The sequence below is a fragment of the Scyliorhinus torazame genome, chromosome 2, assembly GCF_047496885.1.
Source record: "Scyliorhinus torazame isolate Kashiwa2021f chromosome 2, sScyTor2.1, whole genome shotgun sequence".
Classification (NCBI taxonomy): domain Eukaryota; kingdom Metazoa; phylum Chordata; class Chondrichthyes; order Carcharhiniformes; family Scyliorhinidae; genus Scyliorhinus; species Scyliorhinus torazame.
In genome coordinates, this window is record NC_092708.1 from 89,456,063 (window position 1) to 89,482,348 (window position 26,286).

At 48.9% G+C, this 26,286-nt stretch overlaps 1 protein-coding gene across 4 annotated transcripts in view; it reads right to left on the reverse strand.

Annotated features, from left to right (window-relative positions):
- Positions 1-26,286, reverse strand: part of galnt3 (UDP-N-acetyl-alpha-D-galactosamine:polypeptide N-acetylgalactosaminyltransferase 3 (GalNAc-T3)) — a 200,529-nt gene that overhangs the window by 107,843 nt on the left and 66,400 nt on the right. For 2 of the 4 annotated variants that reach the window (XM_072473896.1, XM_072473883.1), the window contains exon 1: positions 3,246-3,646. The exons of 1 other annotated variant lie outside the window; for it this stretch is intronic. Coding sequence is in view for 1 of the 3 variants with exons in the window: in XM_072473875.1 (XP_072329976.1) it covers positions 2,595-2,722 (128 nt within the window). In the remaining 2 variants the exon portion in view is untranslated. Of the gene's footprint in view, positions 1-2,594; positions 3,168-3,245; positions 3,647-26,286 lie in introns of those variants that run through there. One more of the 4 variants, XM_072473875.1, reaches the window with a different exon arrangement.

Consider the following 26,286-nt stretch of genomic DNA (forward strand, 5'->3'; position numbering starts at 1 on the left):
TCATCCCATTTTGGGAGAATCCAGCCCCTTAGGTTCAGTGGCACATCAACCATCAAGCAAACTTCTGACTTGGATGGTGCCAGCCAGAGCACTGTTGCAGCCGCTAGTGGCAAGTATTCAATTATATTTCTTACTTTGAGCCTAGCAATTAGTAAAAAGTCTGAATGTCCAAATCTCTGCCCTGTTCCTTCTGGTTGGTGCAACTAAGCAATCATGATGTTGATGATGGAGGATTTAGTTATGGCGTTCTTACTGAAAGTCATGGGGAGAGGTTGGGCTTTGTCTTATTTGATATTGTCATCATCTGGCATCTGCATGGCATCTTATCCTTAAAAAAATGTAATCTTTGTCATAAGTAGGCTTAAAATAACACTGCAATTAAGTTAATGTGAAAAGCTCCTGGTCACCACATTCCAGCATCTGTTCGGGTACACAGAGGGAGAATTCAGAATGTCCAATTCACCCAACAGCACGAGGCAACAGTGCTAACCATTGTGCTACCGTGCAACCCGATCAATCCTAGCTCAATCCTAGATACCACAGTACGCGGCAATGAATTTCCTTGATAACAAGGGTGAATATTGTAGTAATCATCAGCAAACAGCCACCCTCCTGCATTTATGATGGAGGGATGGTTAGACTGACGAAACTTTGATGAGAAACTCAAACATTAATCCTGATATACCTCACAAGTATCAAACTTCGGATTGCACGGTGGCTCAGTGATTAGCAGTGCTGCCTCAAAGTGCCAGGGTCCTAGGTTCAATTCGACCTCGGGTGACTGTCTGGAGTTTGCACATCCACAAAGCCATCAGAGATGCCAAGAGAGAATATCAAACCAAGCTAGAGTCACAGACAGACTCTCGGCGGTTGTGGCAAGGACTAAACAACATAACGGGCTACAAAGCGAAGCCTAACAGTATCTCTGGCAGCAGCGCACCCCTCCCCGATTAACTCAATGCATTCTATGCTCGGTTCGAGCAGGTAACCAACAATCCGCTGTCGAGTGCCCCAGCAGGCCATAATTCACCCATACCCACCATCACAGCTTCCGAAGTCAGATTGGCCTTCCTGAAAGTGAACCCTCAGAAGGCGAAGGGCCCGGACAGGATCCCTAGTCGTGCACTCAGAGCCTGCGCGGACCAGCTGGCAGATGTATTCGCGGACATCTTTAACCTGTCCCTACTCCACTCCGAGGTCCCCACCTGCTTCAAGAAGACCACCATCATACCGGTACCAAAGAAGAACCAGGCAACGTCCCTCAATGACTACCGACCAGTAGCCCTGACACCAGTCGTAATGAAGTGCTTCGAGAGGTTGATCATGAAGCGCATCACCTCCATACTCCCAGAACACCTTGATCCACTGCAATTCACATACCGCTGCAACCGGTCCACATCAGACACCATTTCCCTGGCCCTACACTCATCCCTAGAGCATCTCGAAAACAAGGACTCCTACATCAGACTCCTATTTATTGACTACAGCTCCGCCTTCAACACCATAATCCCAGCCAAGCTCATATCAAAGCTCCAAAACCTAGGACTTGGCTCCCCACTCTGCAACTGGATCCTCGATTTTCTGACCAACAGACCACAATCAGTAAGAATGAACAACAACACCTCCTCCACAATAGTCCACAACACCGGCGCCCCGCAAGGCTGCGTACTTCGCCCCCCTACTCTACACCCTGTACACACATGACTGCGTGGCAAAACTTGGTTCCAACTCCATCTACAAGTTTGCTGACGATACGACCATAGTGGGCCAGATCTCGAATAACGACGAGTCCGAATACAGGAGGGAGATAGAGAACCTAGTGGAGTGGTGTAGCGACAACAATCTCTCCCTCAATGCCAGCAAAACTAAAGAGCTGGTAATTGACTTCAGGAAGCAAAGTACTGCACACACCCCTGTCAGTATCAACGGGGCCGAGGTGGAGATGGTTAACAGTTTCAAATTCCTAGGGGTGCCCATCTCCAAAAATCTGTCCTGGTCCACCCACGTTGACGCTACCACCAAGAAAGCACAACAGCGCCCAGACTTCCTCAGCAAACTAAGGAAATTCGGCATGTCCACATTAACCCTTACCAACTGTTACAGATGCACCATAGAAAGCATCCTATCGGGCTGCATCACTGCCTGGTATGGCAACTGCTCGGCCCAGGACAGCAAGAAACTTCAGAGAGTCGTGAACACCGCCCAGTCCATCACACAAACCTGCCTCCCATCCATTGACTCCATCTACACCTCCCGCTGCCTGGGGAAAGCGAGCAGCATAATCCAAGATCCCTCCCACCCGGCTTACTCACTCTTCCAACTTCTTCCATCGGGCAGGAGATACAGAAGTCTGAGAACACGCACGAACAGACTCAAAAACAGCTTCTTCCCCACTGTCACCAGACTCCTAAATGACCCTCTTATGGACTGACCTCATTAACACTACACCCTGTATGCTTCATCCGATGCCAGTGCTTATGTAGTTACATTGTATATGTTGTGTTGCCCTATTATGTATTTTCTTTTATTCCCTTTTCTTCTCATGTACTTAATGATCTGTTGAGCTGCTCGCAGAAAAATACTTTTCACTGTACCTCGGTACACGTGACAATAAACAAATCCAATCCAATCCAATCCTCCTGGTGTCTGGGTGGGTTTCCTTCGGGTGCTCCGGTTTCCTCTCACTGTCCAAAGATGTGCCATGATGTGGAGATGCTGTCATTGGACTGGGGTGAGCACAGTGAGAAGTTTCTCACCAAAGTTCCCTCAGTCTAACCATCTCTCCATTAAAATGCAGGAGTGTGGCAGTTTGCTGATTATTACTACAGTATTCACCCTCGTTATCAAGAAAATTCAAAGATGCGCCTGTTAGGTGGATTGGCTATGCTAATTTGCCCCTTAGGGTGGGGTTGCTGGAATAAGACGGGGGATTGGACCTAGGTGGGGTAATTTCTCAAAGGGTCAGTGCAGACACAATGGGCCAAATGGCCTCCTTCTGCACTGTAGGAATTCTATAATCTATGATTAGCGCATCCCACACCACTTCCTGAAACCAAATTGGATTGTAATAATACTGTAAATCTAGCACCACAGCAAGGTGGAGGCACACCCTTAAAATCAATTCTAAAGAGTCATAGTCAACTCGAAATATTAACGCTCCTCCACAGACACTGAAAGGCGCTGTTTTTATTATTGAAAGTAGATTTTAAACATGCATTTTTGATTCATAATAAAAGGTGCCTTACCCCACGTGGTGGGTTCTGGAATAGCCTCAATAACTTTTAGGTGAATGGCTGAAAAACCCGAGTCCAGAAACACTCAAGATCTTCAGCCAGAAAGATTTTCACCAGATTGCCGCTCACGCTGTACCTGGCGCTGATTTTCATTGAAATGAAACATGAAAAGGGGAGCTGACGATGAACTCGCCGTTTTGAAAATTCTGATCAGATCTCGACTGAAACAAGAGGAGATTTCAGTGAGAGCGGCGGGTACAATCCCGTCAATCAGGCTGGAGTCTCGGGGTCAGTCTGGGACTGGTCACTTCCAACCGGCTTCCCCCGAACAACAAAGCGACTGGGCAGCTCAGTGAGGTGACCAGCCCGCCTTCCACAAGGCAGCTTTCCCCCGGGATTCCCGCCGCCCTCACTCAGACCCTCCCTCCTCTTTCCCTCACTCTCTCCCTCCCTCCCTCACTCTCTCTCTCTCTCTCTCTCCCGTGTCCCTCACTCACCCTCACTCACTTTCCTCTTTCCCTCCCTCAGCCACCCTCTCTACTGTGTCCCTCCCTCTCTCTTTCTCCTCACTCACACTCTACTCTGTCCCTCTCACTCACTTCCTCACTCCTTGCTCCCTCACTCTCCACTCCTTGCTCCCTCACACTCACACTCACTCACTCTCTCTCTCTCTCTCTCTCTCCCTCACTCCTCACTCTTCTGTTCCTCAGCACCAACTTCCGCCTCGTTGGAAACAGGTGTGTACAACTCAGGCGGGCACGCATGCGCCATCCCCAATTCCAGGTGAGTTGGCTCTGGACAGGAAATTCACTCTCCCTTTAAACATGTCGAAAGGTGGGCTGTCGCACAGGTCCACACGAATCGGGTCTGTGGAAGAGCAGAGCGCTGCATCCACTGAACAGGTGAAAGAACAGAAGTGGAGGGAGCTGTTGCTGCTCTGTGGAGTTAGAGAGGCGAAGTTCAGACAGGCACTGCAGGAAGGGGCTGGTTGCTGTCCCTGTACAAAGGGACCATGTGCGGTGTTTACAACAGGGGCGACTTCCAAATTACAAATTCTGACAATCTGAGGGAAAGTTTTCTATTGGGCATAGAATGCCCGGAAGGAGGCTGCCTCTCCATTTATTTACATTTCTTGTGTGCTGTCTGAAAGGTTTTCTTGATGGAAATCACAACTTTTCTTACCATCGCTAATGGAATGGCTCAAAGTTTGTTTTTCAGTCAAGTTGGCTCGATGCAATATTTCAACAGTGTCCAAGAGACCACATTCCTTTTCCTATTCTTTGGGGCAAATATTCCGGATACAAATTCAAACACGTGCAAACCAACCAATGTACAAAAAGCCGAGATGTTAAACTCATGAATGATAGCACTAGTTCCGGCCCCCTGCTGATGTTCTGGGATATGAACACAGGAGCAGGACACGGGAAATGATACAAGGAGACATGAAAGAGCCTGTATTACCGGAGACAATAGTTCGCATCTGTCCAGTCAGGCTAGGAATGATGCTTTTTGCCTTAACGTTTCGAAATCCTATGTGAAGGAAAGTAGTATTTTATGTCAATTAAGCTACGATAAAGATGACAGTAAATAACTAACATTTTATTTTGACACAATTCTCCATGCTTTCTTTAAGCATTGCAGGAATCCTCAGAATTGTTGCGGCGCAGAAGTAGGCCGTTCGGCCGATCGTGTCTGCACGTGGCTCCAATAGCCCTTCCTGCACATTTGCTTCTACTTTTTTTAATGTTATGCCTTACTCAGACTTTCAAAGCAAATGTGCAAAGTGGACGGAGCAAGCCTCCTAATCCATTTCCTTGCTTTCTCCAAAAAACAATTCAAATCGAATCCAACACATGGTCCCCACAAAGGAAAATATTAGGTCCAAACTGACAAGTACAGGCATTACACCTGAACTCGGGCTTGATCCTACGCTTGATCTTAGCCAAAAGTCAGACAGTGCTTTTATTCAAATAACCATGGAATGCCCTCTTGAATGGCCTTGATTAAACTTGCCTCCACCACATTTCCAATTGAGAAAGATCATTTTTATTTTTGTAAAGATGACAGCCATGTCTGCATAAAAGATTTAATCTTGGAACAAAATAGTGCGGAATAATAATTAATCTCAACCTAATATTGTGAACTGTCAAAGTGTCTATGATTTTTCCAATGAGAATGATCTGTCAGATGTTTGTAAGCATATAGGTAAGGACTACGGTAAGAAAATTATTGTACGATAGCCCTTAGGGGGTCAGCAGAGTGGCAGGGGATTAGGAGGGGGAGTAGGGAGCACCAGGTGTCGCTGTACACAGGCAACCTGCTGTTATATGTGTCAGACCCACTGGAGAGTATGGGGAGGATTATGAGCCTACTAGAGAGTTTTGGGGCTTTCTCAGGTTATAAGTTGAACTAGGGGAAAAGTAAGGTGTTCCCGGTGAATGGATCGGGGAGTTAATTTAGGGGGGTTGTCATTTAGCGTAGTCAGGGATAGGTTTAGGTATCTGGGGATCCAGGTTGGGGGGGGGGGAGGGAGTGGGTGACATTGCATAAGCATATAGTTAAGGACGTCATCAACAATGAACGTCTGAGGATCCTGGGATTATATTCATTGGAGTTTAGGAGGTTGAGGGGGGATATAATAGAAACTTACAAGATAATGAATGGCTTAGATAGGGTGGATGTAGGGAAGTTGTTTCCATTAGCAGGGGAGACTAGGACCCGGGGGCACAGCCTTAGAATAAAAGGGAGTCACTTTAGAACAGAGATGAGGAGAAATTTCTTCAGCCAGAGAGTGGTGGGTCTGTGGAATTCATTGCCACAGAGGGCGGTGGAGGCCGGGACGTTGAGTGTCTTTAAGACAGAAGTTGATAAATTCTTGATTTCCCGAGGAATTAAGGGCTATGGAGAGAGAGCGGGTAAATGGAGTTGAAATCAGCCATGATTGAATGGTGGAGTGGACTCGATGGGCCGAATGGCCTTACTTCTGCTCCTATGTCTTATGGTCTAAGTGGAACTTCATAAAGTTGGCGCAGGAGAACAGGGAGGACTTTTGGAGATGGGATACACTGCACCTGACGCTGGCGGTGAAGGTGCCAAGGGTGAAGAGGGCCCTGCTGCAGAGGCAGAAAGCAGTATTGGCATCACGGAACCTGCTGCACTACTATGGGGCAGCAAATGTGGAGAAATTGAGGCGGTGGTGGGAAGGAGAGGGGTTAGGATGGATGATGAGTCCTGTAGGGGGTCCAGCCTGAGGGCCATGGTGACGATGGTGCTGCCGCTGGCACTGAGGAGATATACTAAGAGCCCAGTTGTACAGTCCACAATAAAGGTGCGGAACCAGCTGAGGAGACATTTTAGGATGGAGGGGATGTCGGTGTTAACACTTGTGTGAGAACCACGGGTTTAAGCTGGGGAGACGGATGGTATGTACAAGAGGTGGCGAGAGGTAGGGCTAGTGAGGGCGAGGGAATTATATCTGGAAGAGAGGTTCTCAAGCATAGAGAAGCTGCTGGAGTGCTACCGAAGGGAAGTGAATTGAGGTATTTACAAGTACGTTACTTTGCACGGAAGGTGTGGAAAGGGTTTCCCAGGCTGCCGAAATATGCCCTTTTGGAACGGACGCTGCTTCCAGACGTGGAAGGGGTGGGTAGGATTGGGGACATATATGGGTGGCTGAGAGAGCAAGGGGGTACGCAAGTGGTGAGGATCAAGGAGAAATATGAGGAGTTGGGGGGGGGGTGATAGGTTGGGGAGTGTGGAGTGAGACACTGCGTAGGGTGAATTCGACCTCCTCGTGTTCGAAGATGAGTTTGTCACAGTTTAAGGTGGTACACAAGGTGCACATGACTCGGGCGAGGATGGATCTTCCAGGGGGTGGCAGACAAGTGTGAGAAGTGTGGGTGAGGACCAGCAAACCATGCACATATGTTCTGGGGCTGTGAGAAGATAGTGAGATACTGAGCGGGAGTGTTCAGGATACGAGCAAAGATTTTGGGGGTGGAGGTCGGGCCGGATCCGATGGTGGCGATTTTTGGGATTTCAGAAAAGCCGGCGCTGATGGAGGGGAGGAAGGCTGATGTCATGGCCTTCACCTCTCTGGTTGCCCTCGGAAGAATTTTTCTGGAATGGCGGTCGATTACGCCTCCGGGTGATCTATATGACTTCCTCCGGTTGGAGAAAATTAGGTTTGAATTGAGGGGTGCAGTGGAGGGCTTTGAGGCACAGTGGGGATTGTTCGTGCCATTGTCAAGGAGTTGTTTGTTGCGGGTGGGGGAGGCGGGGTGAAAAAGGGGGAAAACTTGTACAGACTGTAAAACTTTGAGTTGAGGAGAGTGTTCCCGGATTATTTATGTTTTGTATTTTTTCTATAGGTTTGGAATAAAATACATTTAAAAAAAAAAAAAGAAAATTATTGTAAGAGATTATACAAATGTCATCTTTAAATAGCAATTGAGTTGATAAGCATTAGTGTAAGCCAGGTTACCTCAGTTGGCTAGAGAGCTGGTTCATGATGCAAGGCCAGCAGCACAGGTTCAATTCCCATACCAGCTGGGGTTACTAATGGAGGCCCTGCCTGCTCAACCTTGCTCCTCACCTGAGGTGTGCAGATCCTCAGGTTAAATCACCACCAGTCAGCTCTCCCCCTCAAAGGGGAAAGCAGCCTATGGTCAACTGGGACTATGGTGACTTTACCTTACTGTGATGATATGCATAGTAATGTCTGTATGACGTCTGACCAGCAGGTGGGGACAGAGATACATCATGTGACTCCAGAGATTGGGCAGTTGGTAGTAAGTCGTACTCGAGGACAGTCGTATTAGACGTAGCTCCAGGAGAATTCATTTATCGTTACTGTTGGCATCATAGTTTCTTTAGTTATCTTTCCACCTGTTCATTTTGTCAATAAACTATCTTACTAGCAAAGAACTAGATGTTCTATGTGCATCTTTACCACAGCCACAACACAGAACATAACACTTGCCTCAACTGAATAATTCAAACATAATTGGATTATGTTCTTGTAAAGAACAATTTGGCTGCCCCATGTGATACATAGAAAGATACATAGAAAATAGAAGCAGGAGAAGCCCTTTTGAACCTGCTCTGCCATTCATTATGATTGTGGCTGATCATCAAGTTCAATACCCTGATCCAGCCTTCCCCCCCAATATCCCTTTAGCCCCAAGAGTTATATCTAATTCCTTCTTTAATTGACACAACGTTTTGGCCTCAACTACTTTCTGTGGTTGCGAATTGCACAGATTCACCATTCTCTGGATGAAGAAATTACTCCTCACCTCAATCCTAAAAGATTTATCCCTTATCCTCAAACTATGATGCCTAATTCTGTACTCCCCCACATTCTTTCTGAATCTACCCTGTCTAATTCTGTCAGAATTTTATAAGTTTCTAAGAGATCCCCTCTTCTGAATTCCAATGTATATAATCAGAACTGACTTAGTCTCTCCTCATATGACAGTCCTGCCATCACAGGAATCACCCTGGTAAACCTTTGCTGCACTCTCTCCATAGGAAGAACATCCTTCCTCAGATAAGGACACCAAAACTTCACACAATACTTCAGGTGTGGCCTCACCAATGCTCTATACAATTGCTGTAAAACATTCCTATTCGTATACTCAAATCCGCTCGCTATGAAGGCCAACATGCCATTTGCCTTCTTTACTTACTGTACCTGCATACTTACTTTCAGTGACTGATGCACAAGGGCATCAAGGTCTCACTGAGTATCCACCTCTCTCAATTTATACCCATTCAAGTAATAATCTGCTTTCTATTTTTGCTACCGAAGTGGATAACCTCACATTTATCCACATTATACTGCATTAGCCATGCATATGTCCATTCACTCAGCCTATCCAAATCCTGCTGAAGTATCTCTGCATCCTCCTCACAGCTCACCCTCCCACCCAACTTTGTATCATCTGCAAATTTGGAGAGAATACATTTAGTTCCCTTGTCCAAATCATTAATATATAATGTGAACAGTTGGGGTCCTTGCACAGATCCCTGTGGTACCCCACTAGTCACTGCCTGCCAATCAGAAAAATACTCATTTATTCCAACTTTTTGCTTCCTGTCTGCCAACTAGCTTTCTATCCATCTCAAGACACTACCTGCAATCCCATGCGCTTTAACTTTACATAGTAATCAGCTATGTGAGACCTTGTCAAAAGCCTTCTGAAAGTCTAATTAAACCACATTCACTAATTCTCCCTCGTCAACTTTACTCGTTACATCTTCAAAGAATTCCAGTTGATTTGTTAACCATATTGGCATATAATGACACAAGGGAGTGATAAACATGTTAAAATGCAGGACAAGCATACTATCCAGGAGAGAGAATTGTAAAGTTGTGTGTTCTATGTTATTGCCACTTTTAGACAGTCGCAAAATTCACAAATTGAATAATGGGACAAATAAGGAGCGAGTTGGTGACAGTGACATTGTATTTTGTTTAGCGGCAAGTGTGATAAAAATAGGATAATGCAAGATGAATGGGTTGTATATTAACCAAGATCCGGGAAGCTGGCTGTTGGTTTAGGATATTTATCTAAGTTAAATATGAAAGAGAAAGGGTTTTAAAAGTAGACAAACAAAAGTAGAGTAATAAAACAAAGTAAAAACTACAATTGAGCAAAACAGTCAGGTATGAGAAGAACAGAACTTCTTCAAGATGTGTAATCCTGAAAGAGTAACAGCAGAAAATTAAACAGCAAAATTCCTGCAGAAGCCAGCCTATGGTTCTCTCTCCACAGATGCTACCTACCTGTTGAGAGCTTCCAGCATTTTATGATTTTCTAAAAAATGATCAAACGTGTATACCTGAACACTGCATGCAGTCAAAAATGGTGAATTGGAGCTCAATGTATCAGCAGGAAATATTGCTGAAAGCACTACAGTTTAGTTTAGTGTGAAACTTGAATTAATTCAATATTGAGGGGGAAAAAACTGTTCCTGAAGGGTAAAAAGACAAGAGAGGAGGAATAATATACCTCTATTTGTAAGTTGCCAAATGAAAGAACGTGAAAGTGACTTCTCCTGCCTCGACCAATCTGCTGGTGAAACCCTCATCCACACACCTTTGTTAACTCTAGACTTTATTATTCCGACGCCCTCCTGATTGTCTTAACGCTTTCTTTCCTCCATAATTTTTAGGTCATCCAAAAAATCTGCTTTTATGCCCTTACTCTCAGCGTCTTGATTTTTAAATTTGAATCCCTCCATGACCCTTTCCTTTCTCTGTAATTTCTTCCAGTCCCACAACCCTCCAAAGTATCTGCATAATCTGCTCTCATCTAACCTTGGCCTCTTGAGAATTTAATTGCTGCATCATTGATGGATATGCCTTCAGCTGCTGAAGCCCTAAGCTCTGGGATTCCCTCGCAAAGCCCTCCACCTTTCTATTTCTCTTTCTGGGAGGAGACCAGGAGGAGCGCAAGCAGCTCAGGATCAAAATGATGCAAACTGGAGCAGTGTGAAACAAATCAGGATCACAATGAAGCAGACCGGGAGTGTGCAGCAGGTCAGGATCAAGGGGAAGAGACTGGGAGGAGTGTGAAGCAGGTCAGAATCACAATCAATCAGATAGGGAAGAACGTGAAGCAGGCCAGAATCAGAATGAAGCAGACCAGAAGAAGTGTGATGCAGGTCAGAGTCACTGTGAAGCAGACCAGGAGAAGTGTGAAGCAGGTCAGAGTCACTGTGAAGCAGATCAGGATAGGTGTGAAGCACATCAAGATCACCGCGAGCAGACCGGGAGTGTGAAGCGGGTCAAGATTACCATGAATCAAGTAGTGATGAGTGTGCAGCAGGCCAGGATCTCTGTGAAGTAGACCAGGAGGAATGTGAAGCAGGTCAGGATCAGCGTGAAGCTGACCGGGAGGACTGCGAAGCAGGCCCAGATCACTGTGAGACAGACAGGAGGACAGTGATGCAGGTCAGGACTACTGCAAAACAGACAGGGGGAGCGTGAAACTGGTTAGGATCACTGTGAAACAGAACAGGAGGAATATGAAGCAGATGAGCATCTCTGTGAGGAGACAGGGAGGAATGTGAAGCAGGACAGGATCATTGTGAAGCAGACAAGGGTGGAGTGTGCAGCAGGTTAGGATCACTGTGAAGAGACCGGGAGGAGTGTGAAACAATTCAGGATCACTGGGCAGTCAAGAAGAAATAAGCAGATAGTAAGGATCTCTGAATGCATCGCGCTCTCCAACCAGTATTCAGTTCTTAAAACTGATGAAACTGACGGTTCAACTGGGGCATCAACCAAAGCTAAATCCATGCACCAAGGCTGACTCAGCTGCACAGGAGGACACATAGAAGATTGAAAGAACAAATGTCCTAGGAGATTCAATAGTTAGATGAACAGACAGGTGTGTCTGTGACTGCCGACATGAATACAGTATGGTATGTCTCCCTGGAGCCAGGGTCAAGGAACTATCTGGAGGGCTGCTGTGCATCTGGAGATGAAACGGTGGACAACCAGTGGTCTTGGTTCACATAGGCAACAATGACATAGGTAGAAAGAGGGATGTGGTCCTGCAGTCAGATGTTTGAGAGCTTGTTGGTAAATTAGCAAGCAGGACCTCGAAAGTATTTACCTCTGGACTACTCCCAGTACTATGTGAAAGTGAGCATAGAAGTATGAGGATAAAGCAGATTAATTGTAGGCTGGAGTGATAGTGCAAGAGGGAGATCTTTCAAATCTCCCTAAGCTGTCTGATCCCTACCTGTCCTACAAATCTCAGACATATCTGGCTCTGGGATCCATCAAAGTTTCTCGTGGGACTTCTTGCAGTTCCACCAGTGCCCACTACTCAGATCTTGTGCTGCTGGGGCCGCCAGCCAATCTGGTTAGCCAGCAGCTCTCGAAGGCAGCATTTCCTGAGGGGTGGACGTCCCACTCTCAGCATGTTTGGCTTGCCCGCAGCACATTAGCGGTACTGGGCGGACTTCATTTTTAGCTCAGTCGACTGTTGCAACGGGTAGGTGGTGTCAGGTACGGCCTCTGCCCCATGAAATTCAGCCCATAGAGCCATTACAGCTTGGAGTCCATGCTGGCTCTCTGTACAGCAGCTCATGCTGTCCCATTTCCCTTCTCTAATCCAGTAGCCATGCAAACTTATTTTCCGCAAGGGCCCAGCCAATTTCCTTTTGAAATCACTGATTGACGTCACTTCCATTACCTTTGTTTGCAGCGAGTCCGTGATAATTACCACTCATTGTGTGAGTTTTTCTTCACATCCCCCGCCATCTTTTGCGCAAAGTCTTAATTCTGTGACCTCTAGTCCTTCTGGAGGGCGATTTGAACTGAGTGCTGGGAATTTGATGAGTTGAGGGAGTTAGGATGTGGGCGTCGGTGACTAGGCCAGTATTTATTGTCCATCTCTAACTACTCTTGAGAAGGTAGTGGTGAGCTGCTGCCTTGAACCGCTGCAGTCCATTTGGTGTAGGTACACCCATAGTACTGTTAGGGAGGGAGTTCCAGGATTTTGATCGAATGACAGTGAAGGAAGGCGATATATTTCCAAGTTAGGATGGTGAGTGGCTTGGAGAGAAACTTTCAGGTGGTGGTGTTCTCAGGTATCTGCTGCCCTTGTCCTTCCAGATGGAAGTGGTCATGGGTTTGGAAGGTGCTGTCTAAGGAGCCTTTGGTGAGTTACTACATCTTGCAAATGGCACACACTACTGCCAATGTGTGTCAGTGGTGGAGGGAGTGAATGTTATTGCATGGGGAGCTAATCAAGTGGGCTGCTTTGTCCTGGATGATGTTGAGCTTCTTCAGTGTTGTCAGAGCTGCACTCTTCCAGGCAAGTGGAGAGTATTCCATCACATTCCTGACTTGGGCCTTGTAGATCGTGGACAGGCTATGGGGAGTCAGGAAGTGAGTTACTCATTCATAGAATTTACAGTGCAGAAGGAGGCCATTCGGCCCATCGAGTCTGCACCGGCTCTTGGAAAGAGCACCCTACCCAAGGTCAACACCTCCACCCTATCCCCATAACCCAGTAACCCACCCAATACTAAGGGCAATTTTGGACACTAGGGGCAATTTATCATGCCCAATCCACCTAACCTGCACATCTTTGGACTGTGGGAGTGTTATAACCTGCCTGTTTACCTTTGGCTGGGGACTAATGACAATCCCACAATCCAATGGGAGTATGATCTTCCCCAATGAGGGGGGCAGAAAAATCATTAGCAGACTCCCTGTATAAATAAAGCTGGCCAGTTTGGAACCAGCAGGAAGGAGTAAGCAGCAAGTGAGGTTGCTGCTGTTGTGTATATATATGTTATTGTAAATAAATGTTATTTCTTTGTATCCTTGAAACTCGTGCTGGATTCTTCGTGGCCCTCACAAAACTGGCGACGAGGGTTAAAGTGAATAGCTGTCTACACTGCTGAAGCCACCTCCCAGGATTTTTGTTGGATACAGGTTGGAAGTTGTTTTCTTTTACACCATGCCTCTGTACGGACGTTTGGATGTTTTTGATGCTGCGCTGGAAAGCTGGAACCAGTATGCACAACGGATGCGTTACTATTTCCGGGCAAACCGAAAACGAGCGTCAGGTGGTCATATTGCTCACCGCCTGCAACCCGCATACGTTTGGGGTGATTAGGAGCCTTACATACCCAGCTGCGCCGGACACCAAAACGTTTGATGAACTTGTGAATTTAGTAGGGCAGCATTTTAACCCAACCCCGTCCACGATAATCCAATGTTACTGGTTTAATACCGCTGAGAGGACCCCAGGAGAATCCCTTGCCGACTTTCTATCCAGGCTATGCAGGATTGCGGAGTACTGTGACTAGGGTGAGACCTTGTCAGAAATGTTATGCGACCATTTGGTTTGCGGTATTAACAATGCGGCCACCCAGAGAAAGTTGTTAGCTCAGCCAACATTGACTTTTCAACAGCCATTCAAATAGTATTGTCCCGAGAGAGCGCAGAACGAGGAGTGCAGGAGATACAGGGAATGGAAGTGCATGTCTTGGGGCGCAACCCCTTCCGTCCGAAAACGTCCCCCCGCACTCCTGTGGTACCTTGGGCGAGACGACGTCCGGATCAACGCCAGTGGCCGTCGGACATTCCTCCCCGAAAGGAGCCTTCTCCAGAACCAATGGATGAGGAGCCATGTCCGTGTCAGACTTGTAGGCGCCGACCCCGTCGCAGTCGCCGGTCCTGGGGGCGCCAGATGCGCCGTCGTTTTGACCAAAACTGGGACCAGCCCAGGGGCCATACCTTCTATGTGGATGAACCTGCGGTGACTACCCCTGAGGACATGGAGATGGAGGACGACTGCCTGCAGCTGCATTGTGTGGCAGCTCCCCGTGTGGCCCCCATTAAGGTGACAGTACGGGTCAATGGTCACCCGCTTGAGATGGAGTTGGACGCTGACGCAGGGGTCTCCGTGATCGCCCAGAGGACATTCGACCGCATCAAGCAGGGTATACAGACCCTTACATTTTTTTTTAAAATATTTTATTGAAAATTTTTGGTCAACCATCACAATACATTGTGTATCCTTTACACAATAATATAACAGTATAAATACAAATGACCTGTTTTATAAACAAAGAATAAATAATATATAACAAAAACGAAAACTAAAACTAAATGGCAACTGCCTTGTCTCAGATAAACACTCTCCAAAAATATGATTTAACAGTCCAATATACAATTATTTATAGCAACGACCTATACATATTATACATATATATTAACAACCCTGAGAGTCCTTCTATACATATATATTAACAACCCTGAAAGTCCCCCCCCCCCCCCCCCCCGCCCCCCCGGGCTGCTGCTGCTACCTTCTTCTTTTCCATTCCCTCTATCTTTCTGTGAGGTATTCGACGAATGGTTGCCACCGCCTGGTGAACCCTTGAGCCGATCTCCTTAGGACAAACTTAATCCGTTCCAGCTTTATAAACCCTGCCATGTCATTTATCCAGGTCTCCACCCCCGGGGGCTTGGCTTCCTTCCACATCAACAGTATCCTGCGCCGGGCTACTAGGGACGCAAAGGCCAAAACATCGGCCTCTCTCGCCTCCTGTACTCCCGGCTCTTGTGCAACCCCAAATATAGCCAACCCCCAGCTTGGTTCGACCTGGACCCCCACTACTTTCGAAAGCACCTTTGTCACCCCCACCCAGAACCCCTGTAGTGCCGGACATGACCAGAACATGTGGGTGTGATTCGCTGGGCTTCTCGAGCATCTCGCACACCTATCCTCTACCCCCAAAAATTTACTGAGCCGTGCTCCAGTCATATGCGCCCTGTGTAACACCTTAAATTGAATCAGGCTTAGCCTGGCACACGAGGACGATGAGTTTACCCTACTTAGGGCATCCGCCCACAGCCCCTCCTCAATCTCCTCCCCCAGCTCTTCTTCCCATTTCCCTTTCAGCTCATCTACCATAATCTCCCCCTCGTCCCTCATTTCCCTATATATATCTGACACCTTACCGTCCCCCACCCATGTCTTTGAGATCACTCTGTCCTGCACCTCATGCGTCGGGAGCTGCGGGAATTCCCTCACCTGTTGCCGCGCAAAGCCCTCAGTTGCATATACCGGAATGCATTCCCTTGGGGCAACCCATATTTCTCGGTCAGCGCTCCCAGACTTGCGAACTTCCCATCCACAAACAGATCTTTCAGTTGCGTTACTCCTGCTCTTTGCCATATTCCAAATCCCCCATCCATTCTCCCCGGGGCAAACCTATGGTTATTTCTTATCGGGGACCCCACCAAGGCTCCCGTCTTTCCCCTATGCCGTCTCCACTGTCCCCAAATTTTCAAAGTCGCCACCACCACCGGGCTTGTGGTGTATTTCTTCGGTGAGAACGGCAATGGGGCCGTCACCATAGCTTATAGGCTAGTCCCCCTACAGGACGCCCTCTCCAATCTCTTCCACGCCGCTCCCTCCTCTTCTCCCATCCACTTACTCACCATTGAGATATTGGCGGCCCAGTAGTACTCACTTAGGCTCGGTAGTGCCAGCCCCCCCCTATCCCTACTATGCTGTAAGAATCCCTTCCTCACTCTCGGGGTCTTCCCGGCCCACACAAAACTCATGATACTCTTTTCGATCCTTTTGAAAAAAGCCTTCGTGATCACCACCGGGAGGCACTGAAACACAAAGAGAAATCTCGGGAGGACTACCATTTTAACCGCCTGCACCCTCCCTGCCAGTGACAGGGATACCATGTCCCATCTCTTGAAGTCCTCCTCCATTTGTTCCACCAATCGCGTTAAATTTAACCTATGCAATGTACCCCAATTCTTGGCTATCTGGATCCCCAAGTAACGAAAGTCCCTTGTTACCTTCCTCAGCGGTAAGTCCTCTATTTCTCTGCTCTGCTCCCCTGGATGCACCACAAACAACTCACTTTTCCCCATGTTCAGTTTATATCCTGAGAATTCTCCAAACTCCTGAAGTGTCCGCATTATCTCTGGCATCCCCTCCGCCGGGTCCGCTACATATAACAACAAATCATCCGCATACAGAGATACCCGGTGTTCTTCTCCTCCTCTAAGTACTCCCCTCCACTTCTTGGAACCCCTCAATGCTATTGCCAGGGGCTCAATCGCCAGTGCAAACAATAATGGGGACAGAGGGCATCCCTGCCTTGTCCCTCTATGGAGCCGAAAGTATACAGATCCCCGACCATTCGTGACCACACTCGCCACTGGGGCCCTATACAACAGCTGCACCCATCCAACATATTCATCTCCAAAACCAAATCTCCTCAGCAACTCCCACAGATAATCCCACTCCACTCTATCAAATGCTTTCTCGGCATCCATCGCCACCACTATCTCCGCTTCCCCCTCTGGTGGGGGCATCATCATTACCCCTAACAGCCTCCGTATATTCGTATTCAGCTGTCTCCCCTTCACAAACCCAGTTTGGTCCTCATGGACCACCCTCGGGACACAATCCTCTATCCTCATTGCCATTACCTTGGCCAGAATCTTAGCGTCTACATTTAGGAGGGAAATAGGTCTATAGGACCCGCATTGCAGCGGGTCGGGTCCTTTTCCTTCTTTAGGAGAAGCGATATCGTTGCCTCAGACATAGTCGGGGGCAGCTGTCCCCTTTCCTTTGCCTCATTAAAGGTCCTCGTCAGTAGCGGGGCGAGCAAGTCCACATATTTCCTGTAAAATTCAACTGGGAATCCATCCGGTCCCGGAGCCTTCCCCGCCTGCATGCTCCGAATTCCTTTCACTACTTCCTCTATTTCAATCTGTGCTCCCACTCCCACCCTTTCCTGCTCCTCCACCTTGGGAAATTACAGCCGGTCCAGAAAGCCCATCATTCTCTCCCTCCCATCCGGGGGTTGAGCCTCGTATAATTTTTTATAGAATGCCTTGATCACTCCATTCACTCTCTCCGCTCCCCGCTCCATCTCTCCTTCCTCATCCCTCACTCCCCCTATTTCCCTCGCTGCTCCCCTTTTCCTCAATTGGTGGGCCAGCAACCTGCTCGCCTTCTCCCCATATTCGTACTGTACACCCTGTGCCTTCCTCCACTGTGCCTCTGCAGTACCCGTTGTCAGCAAGTCAAATTCTACGTGTAGCCTTTGCCTTTCCCTGTACAGTCCCTCCTCCGGTGCCTCCGCATATTGCCTGTCCACCCTCAGAAGTTCTTGCAGCAACCGCTCCCGTTCCCTATTCTCCTGCTTTCCTTTATGTGCCCTTATTGATATCAGCTCCCCTCTAACCACTGCCTTCAGCGCCTCCCAGACCACTCCCACCTGGACCTCCCCATTATCATTGAGTTCCAAGTACTTTTCAATGCACCCCCTCACCCTTAGACACACCCCCTCATCTGCCATTAGTCCCATGTCCATTCTCCAGGGTGGGCGCCCTTCTGTTTCCTCCCCTATCTCCAAGTCCACTCAATGTGGAGCGTGATCCGAAATGGCTATAGCCGTATACTCCGTTCCCCTCACCTTCGGGATCAACGCCCTTCCCAAAACAAAAAAGTCTATTCGCGAATAGACTTTGTGGACATAGGAGAAAAACGAAAACTCCTTACTCCTAGGTCTGCTAAATCTCCACGGGTCTACTCGTCCCATCTGCTCCATAAAATCTTTAAGCACCTTGGCTGCTGCCGGCCTCCTTCCAGTCCTGGACCTCGACCTGTCCAGCCCTGGTTCCAACACTGTATTGAAATCTCCCCCCATTACCAACTTTCCCACCTCTAGGTCTGGGATGCGTCCTAGCATACGCCTCATAAAATTGGCATCATCCCAGTTCGGGGCATATACGTTTACCAAAACCACCGTCTCCCCCTGTAGTTTGCCACTCACCATCACGTATCTGCCCCCGCTATCCGCCACTATAGTCTTTGCCTCAAACATTACCCGCTTCCCCACTAATATAGCCACCCCCATGTTTTTCGCATCTAGCCCCGAATGGAACACCTGCCCCACCCAATCTTTGCTTCGTCTCACCTGGTCTATCAGTTTCAAGTGCGTTTCCTGTAACATAACCACGTCTGCCTTAAGTTTCTTAAGGTGTGCGAGTACCCGTGCCCTCTTTATCGGCCCGTTCAGCCCTCTCACGTTCCACGTGATCAGCCGGGTTGGGGGCTTTTTACCCCCCCCCCCTTGTCGATTAGCCATCCCCTTTTTCCAGTTCCTCACCCGGTTCCCACGCAGCTGTGTCCCCCCCAGGCGGTGCCCCCCCGCCCATCCCACCCCATACCAGCTCCCCCCTCTCCCCAGCAGCAGCAGCCCAATAATTCCCCCCTCCCACACCCCCCGCTAGATCCCCCACTAGCGTAGTTACACCCCCCATGTTTCTCCCAGAAGTCAGCAAACTCTGGCCGACCTCGGCTTCCCCCCGTGACCTCGGCTCGCACCGTGCGACGCCCCCTCCTTCCTGCTTCCCTATTCACGCCATGATTATCATAGCACGGGAACCGAGCCCGCGCTTCCCCCTTGGCCCCGCCCCCAATGGCCAACACCCCATCTCCTCCACCTCCTTTCCTTCCCCCACCACCTCCTGTGGAAGAGAGAAAAGTTACCACATCGCAGGATTAATAACACAAAACTCCTCTTTCCCCCCATTTCCCCCCCCTCTTTGCCCCCCATACTCGCCCCACCACTTTGTTTCAAACGTTCTTTTTTTTTAATAACCCGCTCATTCCAATTTTTCTTCCACGATAAAAGTCCACGCCTCATCCATCGTCTCAAAGTAGTGGTGCCTCCCTTGATATGTGACCCACAGTCTTGCCGGTTGCAGCATTCCGAATTTTATCTTCTTTTTGTGAAGCACCGCCTTGGCCCGATTAAAGCTCGCCCTCCTTCTCGCCACCTCCGCACTCCAGTCTTGGTATACGCGGATCACCGCGTTCTCCCACTTACTGCTCCGAGTTTTCTTTGCCCATCTAAGGACCATCTCTCTATCCTTAAAACGGAGGAATCTCACCACTATGGCTCGAGGAATTTCTCCTGCTCTCGGTCCTCGCGCCAACACTCGGTATGCTCCCTCCACCTCCAGCGGACCCGCCGGGGCCTCCACTCCCATTAACGAGTGCAGCATTTCCGACGCCATCTTGGTTTTTGCTTGCCTTCCTTGCCGCTGCTCTAAAGGATCCACCGCAATCCGGCCACCTTCCTCTCTTTTCATCCGTATCCAGGGGGGATTCCCTTCTGGTTCACCGCACAGTACTTTTAGCCGTTAAAATTGCCGTTGGGGCTCTTATTAAGAGCCCAAAAGTCCGTTCCACCGGGAGCTGCCGAAACGTACGACTCAGCTGGTCATCGCCGCACCCATAAGCCACCCAGACCCTTACATTAACCGACACACAGGCCAGGTTGGCCACCTACACGGGGGAACCATTGGACATTGCAGGAACTACGATGACCCCTGTTGTCTATGGACGCTCGGAGAGGCGTTTCCTACTTATCGTGGTGCGCGGCCATGGGCCCAGCCTGTTGGGTTGGGACTGGTTGCACCATTTGCGGTTGCAGTGGCAGCACATCTTCCAAACAGTTTCTGGAGGGTTGACTGAGGTGCTAGGACGATACTCAGATGTATTCCAGCTCGGTTTGGGGAAAATAAAAGGGGCCGTAGCCCGTAACCAAGTCGAACCAGGAGCCACGCCTCGATTTTTCCCGGCGCGCCCGGTGCCTTACGCCTTGCTCGAGAAGGCAGAAGGGGAGCTCACTTGTTTGGAAACTTTGGGTATTATCAGGCCCGTCCGTTTCGCTGATGGGGCAGCACCAATTGTACCTGTAATGAAGCCGGATGCCACAGTTCGCTTGTGCGGTGACTATAAACTTACAGTGAATACGGCTTCCCGACTCAACCGATATCCAATGCCTTGCATAGAGGATCTCTCTGCAAAGCTTGCAGGTGGACTCTCGTTCACAAAATTAGATATGAGTCACGCCTACCTACAGTTGGAGCTGGACCCTGCCTCCTGACCATATGTAACGATTAATACACACCAGGGCCTGTATGAATATACACGTTTGCCCTTTGGAGTATCCTCTGCCTGCACTATTTTTCAATGCGTTATGGAGGGCATTTTGAGAGGTTTACCGCGTGTCGCTGTCAATTTAGATGACATTTTGATCACAGGGACGAAGGAGCAGGAACATTTGGAAAATCTGGAGGCTGTACTTAGACGCTTTTCGGAGGCTGGAGTCTGTTTATGTCGCACAAAGTGCGTCTTTCAGGCGAAGGAAGTAGTCTACCTGGGTTATCGGGTGGACCGCGAAGGTTTGCACCCCGTCGCAGAGAAGGTGCGCGCGATTCAACAGGCCCCCGCCCCGACTGACACTTCGCATCTTTGTTCTTTTCTCGGCCTCGTAAACTATCACGGGAAGTTCCTCCCCAATCTGGCAACTACGCTGGCACTGTTGCACCTTCTGCTAAAGAAAAATCACATCTGGGTTTGGGGTCAGCCGCAAGAAACCGCTTTCCGGCGGGTAAAACAACAATTGTCGTTGTCTGGGTTACTAACCCACTATGATCCTGGAAAGCCTTTGCTCGTCACATGTGATGCATCCCCATTTGGTATTGGGGCCGTCCTGTCTCACAAGATGGAGAACGGGGCCGAGCGGCCGATAGCTTTCGCCTCCCGCACATTGACTGCAGCAGAAAAAAAGTACGCACAGATCGAGAAGGAGGGCCTGGCAGTGGTCTTTGCGGTGAAACGTTTCCACCAGTACGTGTACGGCCGCCACTTCACTATCGTGACTGATCATAAGCCTCTGCTGGGACTTTTCAGAGAGGATAAGCCAATACCGCCCATTGCTTCCGCACGGATCCAGCGCTGGGCTTTGTTGCTCGCTGCATACGAGTATTCTCTGGAGCACAAACCAGGAACGCAGATAGTGAATGCCGACGCACAGAGCCGAATGCCTTTATCGACCGGCCCCATGTCGACACCCACGACCGGTGAGGTGGTTGCAACCCTAAATTTTATGGACACCTTGCCTGTCACGGCATCACAGATCCGTGAGTGGACCCAGACGGAGCCAGTCCTGTCATGGGTTCGAGACATAGTCCTGTATGGTGGGCAGCATAGACAGCTCCCAGGCGAGTTGCGGGCATTTTCCTCCAAGCTGTCAGAATTCAGCGTGGAAGATGGCATCCTCTTGTGGGGGACGCGTGTGATTGTCCCGGAAAAAGGACAGGAGTTGATACTAAGAGACTTGCACAATGGGCATCCAAGTGTGACCAAAATGAAAATATTGGCCCGGAGTTATGTTTGGTGGCCAGGCTTCGACGCCGACATTGAGAAGGTGGCCCAAAACTGCTCCATTTGTCAGGAGCATCAGAAGCTTCCGCCGGCCACGCCCCTACATGACTGGGAATGGCCAGGGCGGCCTTGGGCACGCTTGCATGCAGATTTCGCCGGCTCTTATCAAGGATCCATGTTCATTTTATTAATCGACGCCCAGTCTAAATGGCTAGAGGTGCATAAGATGCTAGGCACAACGTCCTGCGCAACAATTGAAAAGATGCGTTTGTCTTTTAGTACACATGGCCTCCCCGAGGTGCTGGTCACAGAGAACGGCACTCCATTCACCAGTGAGGAGTTTGCGAGTTTCATGAAGATGAACGGCATACGCCATATCTGCACTGCCCCTTACAACCGGCTTCAAATGGGTTGGCAGAGCACGCAGTGCAGACATTCAAACGAGGCCTAAAGAAGCAGTCTTCCGGCTCAATGGACACGAGACGAGACTGACTCGCTTTTTGTTTTCGTATAGGACCACCCCCCATGCGGTGACTGGGGTAGCTCCCGCAGAACTCCTAATGCGCCGGAGACTTCGCACCTGCCTTAGTATGGTTTTCCCGGACATTGGCGCAAAAGTACGCCGCACACAAGAACGGCAGGGACAGGGTTTTTCTCGGCATCGGCCGATTCGGCAGTTTGTGCCCGGTGACCCAGTGTTCGTTCGCAATTTTGCTGGTGGTGCGCAGTGGGTCCCTGGCATAATCTTTCGCCAAACGGGCCCTATATCTTACCAGGTGCAAGCCCAGGGTCGTCTCCAGCGCAAACATGTAGACCACGTTCGGTCCAGAAGACTATCCCTTCCAAAGATTCCCTGCCCTCGGAGCTCATTTCTACAGCCGCAGAGACCAGAGACAATGGAAAGTAGTCCTCACAATCTTCCTCTGGTGCCTCACTCAAAGCCTGCGCAGGTCGTTACAGAACCGCGCGGAGATAGAGACGCCGAGATGACAGTGGCAGCAGACTCTGACTCCGCGATGGAGACACAGGACGCATCAGAGCGGGAATCCTCGGGCCCACGGGCCGTGGATGTACAACCGTTACACCGTTCCTCACGGAAGCGCCAATCTCTGTCTCGTTACACACCGCCCGATCCAGCGCCTCGTGCAAATGGTGTCTGTCCTGTGGCAAAACGAGTCCAATGCCCTCCTTCGCCTGGGTCTTCGGTGGATTCCTTGGACTTTGGGGGGAGGGATGTTATAACCTGCCTGCTTACCATTGGCTGGGGACTAATGACAATCCCACAATCCTGTGGGAGTATGAGCTTCCCCAATGAGGGGGGCGGAGAAATCATTAGCAGACTCCCTGTATAAATAAAGCTGGCCAGTTTGGAACCAGCAGGAAGGAGTAAGCAGCAAGCGAGGTTGCTGTTGTTGTGTATATATATGTTGTTGTAAATAAATGTTATTTCTTTGTATCCTTGAAACTCGTGCTGGATTCTTCGTGGCCCTCACAAAAGGGAGGAAACTGGAGTACCCGGAAGAAACCCACGCACACACAGGGAGATGTGCAGACTCCGCACAGACAGTGACCCAAGCCGGAATCGAACCTGGGACCCTGGAGCTGTGAAGCAATTGTGCTATCCACAATGCTACCGTGCTGCCCATTGTAGGATTCTTAGATCCTGATCTGCTTGTTCATAGCCAGAGTATTTATATGGTTAGTCCAGTTCAATTTCTGGTTAGTGGTAACCCCCAGGATGTTGATAGTGGGGGATTCAGTCATGATAATATCATTCAATGTCAAGAGGCGATGTTTAGATTCTCTTTTGTTGGAAATGGTCCTTGCCGAGCACTTGTGTAGCACAAAAGTTACTTGCCACTTGTCAGCCCAAATCAGGATATTGTCCAAATCTTGCTGCATTTGGACATGAACTGCTTCAGTATCTGAGGAGTCATAAATGATGCTGAACATTGTGCAATTTTCAGCGAACATCCCCACTTCTAATCTTACGATGAAGCAGCTAAAGATGGTTGGGCCTCGGACACTACCCAAAGGAACTCCTGCAGTGATGCCCTGGAATGGGGTTGCTTGACCTTTAGCGAATGCAACCATCTGCTTTTGTGCTATGTATGAATCCAACCAATGGAGAGTTTCCCCTCTGATTCCCACTGACTGCAGTGTTGCTAGGGCTCCTTGATGCCATGCTGGGGTGGCATTGCCACAGGACTAGTAATCCAGAGGCCCAGCGTAATGCTCTGGGGGGACCCAACTTCCGATCCTGCCATGGCAGATGGTGAAATTGAATTCAATAAAAACTCGAATTAAAAGTCGTTTTTCAAAAAAGTTTTATTTATTGAAGTTTTACATTTTAACAAACAGCGCAACAAAACCATAGGAATGGTAGAGCACCGGAAGAAAAAGCCATTGCTCAACATTCATGAATACAGAGGGGAACAGTAGAACAGCAGTACAATTGGGTCAGTACGATCATTGGACGTAACTTGATGTCTCAAAAAGCTCCACCAGTTTAGGGAGTGGAAGGAGAAAGGGTCGGAGAAGGTGGAAGATTTATTTTTAGAAGGTCGGTTCGCTAGCCTGGGGGAGCTGAAGGAGAAATATGGACTTATGGACGCTGATGGGTTCAGGTATCGCCAGGTACGTAGCTGAGTCAAAAGGTACTTTTCAGCCTTCCCGTTGAAGCAGCCTTCTACCTTGCTTGAGCAGATTTTATCTTGCTCGTGGTTGGAGGTGGCCAATACTTCAAGCATTTATCAGTGGATAGTGGGTGAGGAGACTAGCTCGGTTGAGGGAGTGAAGGCAAAGTGGATAGAAGAGCTAGGGCCAATTTTGGAGGAGGAGAGTTCGAGCGAGGGACAGAGGAAGGTGAATGCAACCTCATCCGGTGCGAGGCTGAGTCTCATACAACTAAAAGTAGTGTTTTGAGCACAGCTCACAAAGGCTAGAAAGAGCCAGTTCTTCGACGAGGTGGAGGATAGATACGATCATTGTTCAAGGCGCTGGCACACCATGCAGGGAAATGCTTAGGAAATCAGAAGCACAAAGGGACTTGGGAATCCTTGTTCGTGATTCTCTTAAGGTTAACGTGCAGGCTCAGTCGGCAGTTAGGGAGGGAAATGCAATGTTAGCATTCATGTTGAGAAGGCTAGTGTACACGAGCAGGGATGTACTTCTGAGGCTGTATAAGCCTCTGGTCAGCTCCCGTTTGGGGTATTATGAGCAGCTTTGGGCCCCTATCGAAGGAAGGATGTGCTGGCCTTGGAAAAGGTCCAGAGAAGGTTCACAGGAATAATCCCTGGAATGAAGAGCTTGTCGTATGAGGAATGAAAGTGAAATGAAAATCGCTTATTGTCACAAGTAGGCTTCAATGAAGTTACTGTGAAAAGCCCCTAGTCGCCACATTCCGGCGCCTGTTCGGGGAGGCTGTTACAGGAATTGAACCATGCTGCTGGCCTGCCTTGGTCTGCTTTCAAAGCCAGCGATTTAGCCCAGTGTGCTAAACAGCACCTATTTGAGGACTCTGGGTCTGTACTCAGTGGAGTTCAGAAGGATGAGGGGGGATCTTATTGCAACTTGCAGGGTCCTGCGAGGCTTGGATAGAGTGGACGTGGAGAGGATATTTCCACTTGTAGGAAAAACTAGAACCAGAGGACAAAATCTCAGACTAAAGGGACGATCCTTTAAAACAGAGATGAGGAATTTCTTCAGCCAGAGGGTGGTGAAGCTGTAGAACTCTTTGCCGCAGAAGGCTGTGGAGGCCACATCACTGAGTATCTTTAAGACAGAGATAGATAGGTTCTTGCTTTATAAGGGGATCAGGGGTTAGGGGGAGAAGGCAGGAGAATGGGGATGAGAAAATATCAACCATGATTGAATGGCGGAGCAGATTCGATGGGCCGAGTGGCCTAATTCTGCTCCTATGTCTTATGGTCTTATGGTCGTGGTCTAAGCTGGTAGGCTTCTGGAGGTGCTTTTTTGATACCATGTCAGCAATCCTGAACATTGGGTTGAAGCTGTGCCTACTGGTAGCAATAGTTTGGGGCTTTAGATGTACCGGAGCTCCGGACAGGGGCAGACGTTCTGCCTTTGCCTCGCATGTGACAAGGAGGCGGATCCTCTTTGGCTTCAGCGTGGCTGGGTGATATGGTGTTTTTGCACATCCAGGTCAAGTTCACCCTGAGAGGGTCGGTGGATGGGTTTTACTGTAATTCACCTGAGGAAGGAGCAGTGCTCTGAAAGCTAGTGATTCGAAACAAACCTGTTGGACTTTAACCTGGTGTTGTAAGACTTCGTACTGTGCT